The 12,490-nt window shown below is 31.0% G+C and overlaps 1 protein-coding gene across 3 annotated transcripts in view; it reads left to right on the top strand.

The window, feature by feature from the left end:
- Positions 1-11,160: 11,160 nt before the first annotated feature.
- Positions 11,161-12,490, top strand: part of LOC147392289 (phosphoenolpyruvate carboxylase 2) — an 8,505-nt gene continuing 7,175 nt past the window's right edge. The window contains exons 1-3 of one of the 3 annotated variants that reach the window (XM_086458182.1): positions 11,161-11,305; positions 11,460-11,706; positions 12,334-12,490. The exon at positions 12,334-12,490 is cut by the window's right edge and continues 235 nt beyond it. In XM_086458182.1, coding sequence (XP_086314308.1) covers positions 11,542-11,706; positions 12,334-12,490 — 322 coding nt within the window. In that variant the 5' untranslated portion in view covers positions 11,161-11,305; positions 11,460-11,541. Of the gene's footprint in view, positions 11,306-11,328; positions 11,707-12,333 lie in introns of those variants that run through there. The other 2 variants (XM_086458180.1, XM_086458181.1) reach the window with 2 other exon arrangements.

Here is a 12,490-nt window from a genome sequence, read left to right as displayed (position 1 = left end):
CCTACGTGCAACAAGTTGAGTCAAGGGTCAACATGACCTTGTAGGGTGGCCCCAAGAAAGTCATAGCTTCATGGGGTTTCAAGCACATGACCTACCTCAAGTGCTTGTGAACCCATGATCTCCAACAAAGGAAGGACAAATCTTACCTTTGTTAGTAAATTTTTGAATGGTGGATATCAACTGTTTTTTGTTGTTGATATTTATGAAAACGATCCCATACCTGATACCGTAATTCCTTTTCACGAAAACAGTTATTAACCAGGCTGGATCATTTAGGAAAATCAGCATGCCGTAGTCGATTCCAATTGTTCTTGGGCCAACGAAGTGGGCCTTTCTAGGCCTATACTAGTAATAAATCGATCTATTACAGGTTGAGCCACAGGCGCCCATTTACAACCTTGCCCATGAGCACTACTTGAAATGCTTACAGGCAAATACTTAGTATCATAGTCCCTAGTTCTAATAGAAACATTTAAACATCCTTTTGAATAATTGATGGCCCACAACCTTGGTTGAATCCAGGCCCATTTTGCTTGATAAAGTTGACTGATTGTATTATTGTTTTAATTATTCAAATAATTAAAAAATAATTCATGTTGTTTGCTAAAGTTGACTGGTTGTATTATTGTTTTAATTATTTAAATAAAAAATAATTCAATAAAAAAATTACACTATATGATCTTCAATTTTCTCCCTTATCAATTGTTCGTTCATTTAAAAATTAATGCTGGAGTGACCTCAGTGGGGGACATGGGGGACATCTTGACGTGGTGGTGCGTGCAAGCCCATAGATGCATTTTCTCTGATATATGAGTAAAATGCATATACAGACATGCATGCACCACCACTTCAAGGTGTCCTCAGTGTGTACCCTGCTGAGGTCACTCTAGCATGACTCTAATTTAAACAACCAAACTTACCCAAATATGAGCTAATTAAGCTAGATTCTCTTCCAATAGAAATACATTTTCTAAAAGATTCCGACTTTCTTGCTTTAGTGGTTTATTTGAGATCATTTTGATAATCTATTTTGTGTTGAAAGGGTATTTATATGATCCAAAAGTATCATATGGCCTCATATGTAATCACCTTTCTGACTTGTGAGCAAGCTTAACCTTTCTCCGCAACCTTCTATAATTCATACTAATAAAGGGTTATACCCATTTTAGTATTTATTTATTTTTACCAAAATGGATAGTGGATACCCACTAATTAATATACTATTACTTTTTCAATTTTAGTATTTTAGCCTCCTTGTGAACCTCGAATTTAAGATCATTTTGTATAATTTTTTTGACTGGTATTTCAAAAACGTGTCTGGACCAAGGTACTGAATCCTATTGGACAAAAGTCAGTAAACACTTGTAGGATGAATAATTTCCATTGAATTGGACCCTTTCTTCAACCATATATCTTCAAATTGATTTCAACCACTTGTAGAAAGGGAAAATTACTTAAAGGACTCTTGTGGAAGGGTTTCTTTCTAAATAATCCCTAAGTTTTGCCTGTTAGTTTGATAGTATATTTAGTAAAAAAAAAAATTTCTTAATGGTCCTTCGTATTATTGAATTCATAATTTTTACTGTCGAATTCACTACTATTTACTATCAAGTTCACCACTGTTTATTTACTGTCGAACTCGACACTTTTTTAATTATTATCGAGTTAACCATTTAAAAAAAAAATAAAAAGTGGTGAACTTGACACTGGTAAAACCCACTCATTTTTAATTTTCAAGTTTTTTTTTATTAAAATACTGGAAAGATCAACTAAAAACTTAAGATAACAACTTGTTTAAATGACTTCAACCCAAAAGAATCATTATTGATCCATTTTCATCCAAAAATTTAGGGAAAAAAAAGTGAAAAAACCCTTAAAAATGACTTATTTTTCTTTCTTAAATCATTTCTAACATAATGGAGTCTCCAAAACTTGATTGAGATGTCAAAAATTCAATTTTTGAATGAAAATGATGAGTTTGAACTATTACGGCATTCAATTGTGAGAAATGTGGGATATGAGGTCCAGGGACCATTTAGCAAGAAAAAGTTTATTGAATGTTCTGCCAAGTAATCACTAAAAACTTAGAGACTATTTAGAAAGAAGTCTCTCCGTGAGGGTCCTTTAAGTAATTTTCCCTTGTAGATGATATTTGGGTCCATTTATCTACATTATCGTACTTCCCAAAAGTCCTATATTATTCTTGAGATACAAAGGGTTTGAAGGAGATAAAATCTTAAAATTAAATTCGAGAGTAAGTAACTTACCCTAAATGTTATATATGCTGATTTTTGGGAGAAAAATCAAAGGTATTTGAATAAAGGTTGGAACTTAGGTCATATCTTAGTCGCTTGGGGAAGATATAGAATAATAAGTACTGACAGTTGGATTTCTCATTTTCTTGGTTGGAATTGTGTCTGAGCATAAGAATTCATTTGTATGATAGTTTATGGATCCCAACCCTTTAAATATACCTTTTTCTTGAATTTAATACAAATATGATGCAAGTGATAGTACCTTAGGTATCATATTTGGTAAAAGTACATAAATATCAAAATTGATTTAGTCCTTTTAAAAAATAGTTTAAGAACGAGTATGGGCCCTTAATTTCGGCAAACCACCCTTTACTACTTCTATTCATAGTGAAGAAGTCGGGGTTTAGGAATAATTTGGCAAGAGAAAGCTTCAGAAAAAGTCGACAAAAGAATGAAAAAGTCAGAAAACATAGGATAAATTAAAAAATAAAAATAATTGTTAAAGTTTAAAAAATGTATTTTATATATTAAATGATAAAATAAAACTTAAAAAATTAAAAATAATCTTCTTTTTTTTCAAAAAAATAAATAATTGATTATATCACGACCAATCGTGATTTTAATCGTTCGCATTTTTGTCACTATGCTTCTATTTTATTATTTCTTCTTTGATCTAAGTATGTGATAAGCTAAATTGTTTATTAATTTAATTTAAATTATAAAGTCAACCTCCCAATAATGCAGATGACTTATCGATTATATACTCACCTAAAGTTTATTTTATTTTTTCTATGTCTATCAATTAATATACTATTTTATTTTTCTATGGAAAGGTATCAATTCTCGCATGGTGATGCTAGATCCAAAGTACTCACTCACATAAGTGATATTCGATTTGTTTTTATTTTATACGAAGGAGGACGTGGGAATCACTATTTTATAAATTGGATTAAAACTTTTAAAGAAGGGTTAGTTAACGTGTGCCCTTCTAAGGGTACACCTGGCACATTTTAAAGTGCAATAAATACACTTTGGGAATTAGATTTTGTGCCAAAAATGCTTTTAAAAAATTATTTTTTATCAAAATACCCTCAAATTCTAATTTCCAAAATGTATTCATTCCACTTTAACGTGTGCCCTTAGGTTGGAAGTTGATCCTTTGTAGCACCATTTAAACAGTTGAAAAAACGCTACATCAATAATACAATAACAACGCATCCTTACAAAATTGGGAGTTCAATAGCTGTTCGTATTCAAAGACATGGATTTGGTGCAAATAACATCTTCTTTTTATATTTGTTTTTTTTTTCAAATCAAATCTAAACCATGATCAGGTGAGGGCTGTAATGTTATTATTATTATTATTTTTAAATACTATGACTCTCTCATCCATGGAAAGAGTGCTACAGAGAGCTACATGAATATTGTGCTATAAAGGGTCCGTTTGCCCATAGGGCATATGTTAACAAAACCCTTTAAAGAAGAGTCATGATAATCTGACTATCCCACGTGATACATTTAAACGACTTTCTTGACATGACAAGTTCAGTAACCAAAGATTTGTATGCCTTGAGATAAAAGTACACCTCGGGATACACAATTCCCTTGGGACAGGGAAGTGAGATTTTTATCTCGAGACATACAAATCTACGATTCCCGAATTTGTCACATTAGGAGAGTAAATTGAGTGTGCCATGTGGGGTAGTCAGATTATCACGATTCTTTAAAGAATCAATCATTTTTTTTGTTAATCCGATATTTCATTTTTTTTTGTTTTCTTTTTTGTCCTGGTATAGAATCTTAAGAAAAGCACTTTTTCTTTTCTTTTTTCTCGTTTTGAACTACCATATCTTGAGAGGAACATAGAGGAGAATAATATGCCTGGTTTCTTTATTTGCCTAAAAGAAAAGTGAGAATAAAAAAGTGGTGGTAATTTTGAAAAGGTTGTCAATGGATGTTTGGGTCACTAAATCTCTTTTATGTATAATGATTTTGATTCCTAACAATTCTGGTTAAAGTTGAAATTGAGAAATTTTAAAATCAATTAATTTAAATTCTCGTTTAAGGTTGAAATGGTATTGGACATCCATTTGTAATAAAAATAAATAAAATTTAAAAAGAATAATGCTTTCTCAAAGAAACTCAACAACATTTATACATACATTGTTTTTGGATTATACTTATCTTCATTCCAATTTTACCAGGATATTAAAATGCTAATGCTAGAGTGACCTCAGTGGGGGACACACGGACAAGCGTGCGCCACCACGTCAAGATATCTCTTGTGTGTCCCCCACTGAAGTCACTTTAGCACAACTTTTCTTATAATCAAATTATCTATCATGTGAAAGAGTCTCACTAGCAATTTTAGGTCGATATGAGGTTAATGCTTGTAGTTTGTGAGTTTAATATCCAATATGAGTATTAAATCCTCAGGGGCCACCCGTGAGGGCACACATTCACTTACTTGATATGTGTGATATGCAGGTGTTGCACATGCTCTGGGACTAGTCCTAAGACAAAATCATGGTTTATGGAATGGGCAAAGCCCATATACGGGCTAGATCCCCTGACTAGAGGGATACCCAACTAATATTTAAAAAAAAAAGCATTTTTTGAAGTCGAAAGCATAATTTATGAACACTAGATTTTCAAATTCTCACAAAAGATGTAAATCAAAATGGGTCGGAAGTTGAAGTTACATAAACCCAACCAAAAATTTTCTCGTTTTTGCAAAAAACTAAGATGGGTCGAAAATTATGAGATTTTGAAAGAAAATGTACTCATTTTTGGATTAATTATGATTATGCCAAAAATCATAGGATTCTCTCTCTAACACATCTAGAACTTACTATTTAGTTGGCTTAACCAAACACTCAACTTCTAAAAGCACCTCCACCAAAAAACCTACCACACGAAACTTGTTACCAAATAGAAACTTGTTACCAAATAGTCAATGTTGTCCTCGTCACTATTTTATACATAGAAGTAAGAAATTTTTCAATGGAAAACAGATTGCACTAGTAGAACCCTAATTTTAAGTAGGTTTGTCAACTGATTTGGTACTTGTCAATTTATCAATGTATTTAACCTCTATGATAATGTCAAGGCTTAGGATCATAATCAAACAAATTGTTAACGTGGATATTTAGTCTTTAATGATGCAGCTTGGAAAGTTTGGTAAAGTCTTTAATCGTTCACATAGATATTATCTTGAGCAATCTTGTTTTTGTTATCTCTCAGGATTCTAGAGGTGTTCCTATCCTAAGGTTGTAGCTTGTTTGGGTCTGCCTAAACCCTACTGATCTTAAAAAAAACAAAAAAATAAAAAAACAAAAAACAAAAATCGACCACGTACCTAAGTTTGAAAATAAATACCCAAGCACATGATTAAATGATCCAATCTTATGTTGAGTCATTCTCAATATGATGATAATTGTCACACAAAAAGGGGTTCATTATAACATTTTCATTATTATATAAAATAAAATTCTTATATTGATAGTTAAACTGAAGAGTTAAAAAGCATTTTTATATTGTCAATCTTTTAGTAAAAAAAATTAATAAGGGTTAAATTGTCAACATTTTTAATGATCATTTTTGTAAATATCACAAACTTTTAATATTAAAAAAAAAAAAAATACATCACAACCTTTTTACAAAAATATCATTCAACAATGATAATAAAACCCTTTTTTTACACTAAAAGATAATATGTGGGTACTTTTTAGGGATATATATTTTGAAAAAAATAATAATGTTTACGGTGGTTGCTAATGGTCCCATAATGTCTTTTGACGTTGGCGTTTATGTATGCGTGTGTACACACAAATGCTGATCGAACAATTCAATTGGATATTAGCAATCTTCAAAATAATGTTTTTCCATATATATCCTTAAATTTTTTTTTTATTATTACAAAAATTTCTTTATCGAGTGCTGTTAACTTATGGGCACAAGTTAAGATGCATTAAATACACCTCCAAAATTTATTTTTTACTATCCCAAAATGCCCTCCAAAATAATGATTATTTGACTCCCCCTCTACTCTCCTGACATGGCACATCATAGAACCAAAAATTTTCCTCGGGATACATAATTGCACATAAATTATGCATATGCCACATCAAGAGAGTATGACGGAGTATGTTAAATGGGGGAGTCGGATTATCACGATTCGAAAAAGCATACTTTTGAATGTTGCCAACGTGACATTAAATCAAGGAAACAAGAATAACTTTGGAGATAGTAACACTTTTAATATTTGGATTTGCATATTGAGATAAGCCAAATCAAATTATTATTATTTTATATGTGAAAACTTAATTTTGTGATAATTTAATATAAAGTCAACTTCTCAATAATGCATATGGCTTATCAATTATTTCACCTAAAACAATATAAAAGACATAATTAAAGGTCCCTTTCTTGCCTCAAACTCATAAAACTAACTTAAAATATATTTTATTTTATATCTAAAGAAATAGCACACACTTTCTAAAGCTTACCAATTAATATTTCATCTCATTTTATTTTTGATAAAAATAAAAAAAAATCAATTCAAGCATGATCCATCCAAATACTCTCACAAAAGCAGTCACTTGTTTTATTAGATTTTTATTTGATAGTGAGACCCCAAACGACCCCACCAACACACTTGGATATAGGAATCTCATGAGAGCAGAGTTGAACTCATGATCTTCTTCTATAAGGTAATAGTTTTAGTCACTAAAACTTATTATGTACAACAATTCTGATTACAATGCTTATTGATTTTAATTTAGAAATTGAAATATATATATATATATATATATAATCAAAATAATTAGGGGTTTTTGATTAGGATCAGTGTTGTCAAATGCGGTCACATACCCCTAAAATATGCTATTTGCCAATATGCAATGACATATTTTTGTGTGCAATGACATTATAATATGCGATCGAATATTATAGTATGCGATGACATACTGTCTAATGGTTGGATTTTTATTTTATTTTATTTATTTTTTTACAGCATATGTCATTGCACACGCTATGTGCGAAATCACATATGTGAATAACATGTGCTGGTTGTACATGGTCTCATAGGTTATTTAACAACATTGGTTCGGATTCGTAGAACCTGATTCTTGATTCTAATTATGGATTGTCAAAATCAGATTATAGAAATTGATTCCCAGAATTCAAAATCTCGTTTGGCTAACAATGTTTACGAAAACTGATTTTGTTAACTTTTTTTTTATACTAAATTATACATCTTGAAATTGAAAATTAGAGTAAAACTACGTATCCTAGAGATTGAAAACAATAGATATTTTAGAGTAAAAAATCAAAGCATTTTAGAAAAAAGATTAAAAAGAAAAGGTATTTAGGTCATTTTCTACTAGGTTCCAAGTGAATTGTATATTAAAGAGCATGTTAAAGTCACCCAAAAAATTATAAATAATAATAATAATAATATTATTATTATTATTATCATTATTATGATTATTGTTGTCTGTGTTATTATTACTATTGTTATAATTTATAATATTATTTATATTAGTATTAGTTACTAATATTAATTATTATTGTTATTAATTTTATTATTATTATTATTATTATTATTGTTATTTTTGTTGTTATTTCAATATATATTTAAAGATCGTCATAAGTGGATAGTGTGTGAGAGTCAACAAAAATAGCTTCAAAACTGTTTTCGATTCTCCATGATTTTGATTCTTGATTATGAAAAAATCAGATTGATAATCTGAACCAAACGTTGCATCAAATTTTAGAATCCGATTATGAGAAAGAATTTAGATTCTAAAATTCAAACCAAACATCCCTTTAGTTTCAGTTATGAAGATGTTCGATTGTCATTTCTTGTAACAAATGAAACACATAACTTGATTGACATATTGTGTTGCAATTTTTGAGGTTGTCCATTAAAATTCAACTTACCCATCTCCAAGAAAAAAGGCTTTGTAACCTCAAATCATGTTTGATTCCTAGTATCAAACATCAAACATTAAACATAGGTTAACTTACCATTTCGTGAGCCAAATATGACAATTTTGATTTTGACTAACTGTTCATTTTAATTCCCAAACGTTAACATGTGAAATTGCAGATTTTTCAAGTGACGATCTCTCTAAAATTAGCGAGACTACAAGATAATCACTTTTATAATCAGTGAAATTGTCATTTGAAAAAAAATATATATATATATTAGCGAGATCGTCACTTTAGACATGAGAGATTATCATCACTTGAAAACCTACAATCTCGTATGTTTACATTTTTGGTAATTAAAATGAATAGTGAGCTAGAATTGGTATTTTGTCAAAAGTTGATCAAGTTTCGAGAAATTTCTCTTAAACATGTGGTTGAGATTGGAGAATAATACATGTTTTCCAAGGGATCTATGCTAGAGATTTGCCTTGGTAATATTCAACCATCTCAAATCTATGTAATAAAACAATTCACCTCCCAATGCTTATTCCCCCACCAATGAGTCAGAGTTGGGATTTAATCTCCTCAAGAATCTCAAGGACTCTTTATATTTCCTCTTTCTTCTCTTTTTCTAGAATACCTCTCCTTTCCTACATCACATATTATGAACCCAATGAATCGGGTTTGGTTCATTGGGATATTTTGGTGAACCATTGATACCCAAAGTTTAAGAAAACAACTTGTGAAGAAAACCCACAATTCCACGTGTCCATCATCCATTTGTTTAAAGCAATTTATGAATACCAATACCTTTAGATTGTAATGTGTTTATAACCAAAACTTGGTTAGGATACGATGACAAACACATGGGATTGTCTAATCAATATAAGGATATTTAGCTTTAAGGTTCTTTCATGTGTCCTCATGTAAGAGGTTAGGTAAATAAGTCCTCTCAAGTGACATCTTACCACTTTTTAAAGTTCCCAAAGGTAGGACCCTTTGGGAATTGTTAATAGAAAGGATCCCATGGGTTGGGGCCCTTGAAAAATGACTAAAGATGTTTAATGTCACATAAAAAATAAAAAAAAATTAATAAAAATAAAATTCTGTACTAAAAGTAACTATCAACTGTTCTGAAAATATTTTGTATATGTTATGTTAATCTTTTACATAATAAATACTAACATAACTTTGTCTTTTCATTAAAAAAAATAAAAATGAGAAGAGGTATTATTGAAGAAAAAAAAGTGTTGGACAATGCTAACGTCCCCATAGATGTTATCATTCCCCTTTTATAAATGACAAATATTAAACTATCATGATGTTCTCGTATGGAAATATATCTTTAGAATAATGTTGGAGTGACCTTAGGCTAAAAGCTCATATTGCACATCTTAATGTGAAAGTGTATGGGAACCCTAGATGCTTTCATTGAGATACAAATTAAAAAGCATCTATGATTCCCATCCACTTTCACATCCAAAAGTGTGATATGAGGTTCTAACTTGAGGTCACTCCAACATGACTCATGTCTTTACTATTATAATGTGAGAATGGGGAGTAGAAATGGTTCGATACCAAAATTTGGATCTCACAAATGCCCCCATATTTACCTTTAAATTTAAAATAATCAGATTCATTTTGTTGAAAATCAATAAAATTGCAATCATGGAACTCTATAGTTAGGTTGATTTGTTTTTCAAAATTACAAAACATCGTCTTACTATTTAATCTTTAAAGTCTATTTAATTAATAATTTAAATTACAAATACACCCATATTGTAGATGTGTTTGCACATGCCACCTTCTAGTATACATGATGATCAAATGTTCTAAACCTCTGATAGTTTGAGTTGGGACTTGCATGACATGACATCTTCCCACGTAATGTTGAGAGCAATTGCATTAAGTTTTATGTCAAGAGATGGCATGGCCCATATGACATGATAGTACCCTCACATGTATTGTAGTTTGTCCTGATTGTTAGGAGGCACGGTATTCTTGGGGCAGTATAAGTCAAAATAAACCATAATTTTAATTGAATAGAAAAACGAGATTTATTCATCTAAAAAATGTTGGGAGAAACTTTTTATGATTATGATGGATAAGGTCATTGTCATTTATGTATAAGCTTGTGATTGCCAATATATATTTCAAGATCCAATTATTTCTGAAAAACAACTCATAAAAAAATACACTATTCTGATTAGAGGTGGCAAATTTGACATGATTCGAAAATGACACAAAGTTAACAAGTTTGGGTTGAACCTAATCAAATTTGGATCAAAATCGTGTTGACCCATACAACCCATTTATTAAATGGATCGAGACGTCAAGCTGTCTAACCCATTTGGTTATTGTGTCACTAATAATTCAAGTTGACTCGCATATAATCCATTTAATGGTTCTGATAATAATATTTTTGTCGTAATTGTGCCCATGCTTGAGTCATAATCATGTCATGCTCACGGGTTATACATGCTGAAATAAACTTGACATAAGCCAACATGTTTACTAAGGGAGAGATTCTCTGCAATACTTTCTTCTTCTGTAGATCCCTGATAGTGATTTTTTAATGGGAGAGATTAACACGTTGAATCCCAACAATACATATAGGCTTTGGCTCTGTTGACTATTTATTTAGTTTTTAAAATAGGATTAATAGATTTTACAATCACAAAAATCTCAATATCTGATTCCCAAGATCATATTTCCCTTGAAATTCAAAGATTTTTCTTAATTTAGATTTACTATTCTAAGAAAATTAAAAATATTTTTCAGTTATATTGAATTTGATTCCTCAAATCAAGGGAGAACAAAGGTAAAGGTCAAGAAACATCGTCAAAGCATATTCTTTACTAACGATGATTCTCTACTAAAGATAGAACATTTTTACGTAAAAGGTCCACTCTAGAAAAACAAAGAAAAAGAGAGAAGCTGACAAGGAGAGAGACTCTAACACTATTTTCCATTTTTTTTTTGTTTTTTGTTTTTTTGTTTTTTCTATAAATAGGGATAAATGGTTTTGAAGCGAAATATCACGTCGATCCATCTTGTGATCTGACGTTCCTTTTCATGTTTTTTTGATCGATTTTCTTCAAAGAAAACATCACCAGGTACAAGCCCATATCTCAAAATCTAAAATTTACTCGATCTTACTTTCTGGGTTTCACGAGTTTCTTCTCTTCTCACACCTAGTTCTCTTGATCTTTTTATCTCCATTAAAGTGAGATGCTGACATAAACCGTGATTTTTGGTTCACTTTAGCAGGTTTTTGAGGAGCATATATCTCGTGCCCCTTCTCAGCTTGTTAGATAATTTACAGAGAGTGAGACAGAGAGAAACAGAACAGATGGCTCGGAATTTGGAGAAGATGGCTTCAATCGATGCCCAATTAAGGATTTTGGCTCCTGGAAAGGTGTCGGAGGACGACAAGCTTGTGGAGTACGATGCGCTTCTCTTGGATAGGTTTCTCGACATCCTTCAGGATTTACATGGCGAAGACATCAAAGAAACTGTATGTTTGGATTGAAACTTTGTTTAATTTTTCTTTTTTTACAGAATTTTTTGTTTAATTTTCAGTTTTGAATTAATCTCTCTCTTGCCCATTTCAATGCGTGATGATGTTTCTTAATTTTTCGGCGTTTAGATAGGTTTTTTGTTTGGTTTTAAGTGATACCCAATTTGCAATTTCATTGAATGAGGCAGAACGGTGAACACCCATTTCAGTATTTGATGTATTAGATTGGAATTTGGGTCGATTTTGATTCCCCACAAATGTGTCTTGCAATTACCGCAATGCGATGTTAAAACGAATTTCATTATAGGAAGATTGGTTCTTAAATTCATGTTTTCTTTTTTTTTTTTATGAGCTTTTTTGTTAAAATAGTTGATTAAGAAAATAGTACCCATTTATTTGATTTCGAGTAATTTAATGTTATCCTTAATCCGTATTTACATTGAAACCGATTTCATTGTGGGAAGACTGATTCTTAGATTCATGTTTTCTGTTGTTTGATGAGCTTTGTTTTGTTAATAATTGATTAAGAAAATAGTATCCATTTATGTTATTTCAAGTAATTTAATACTTAAGGCTGAAGAAAAACTGAACAAGTTATCCTTAATCATGTTTTGTGTTTTTAAGGTTCAAGAGTGCTATGAGCTCTCTGCCGAGTACGAGGGGAAGCACGACCCTCAGAAGCTGGAAGAGCTCGGAAGTGTGTTAACTAGTTTGGATCCTGGGGACTCCATCGTCATTGCTAAATCATTCTCTCATATGCTTAACTTGGCCAACTTGGCTG

This window comes from Akebia trifoliata, chromosome 11, assembly GCF_017979445.1.
Source record: "Akebia trifoliata isolate Shusen 1 chromosome 11, ASM1797944v1, whole genome shotgun sequence".
NCBI lineage: Eukaryota > Viridiplantae > Streptophyta > Magnoliopsida > Ranunculales > Lardizabalaceae > Akebia > Akebia trifoliata.
This window is presented reverse-complemented; position numbering and strand designations above follow the sequence as displayed.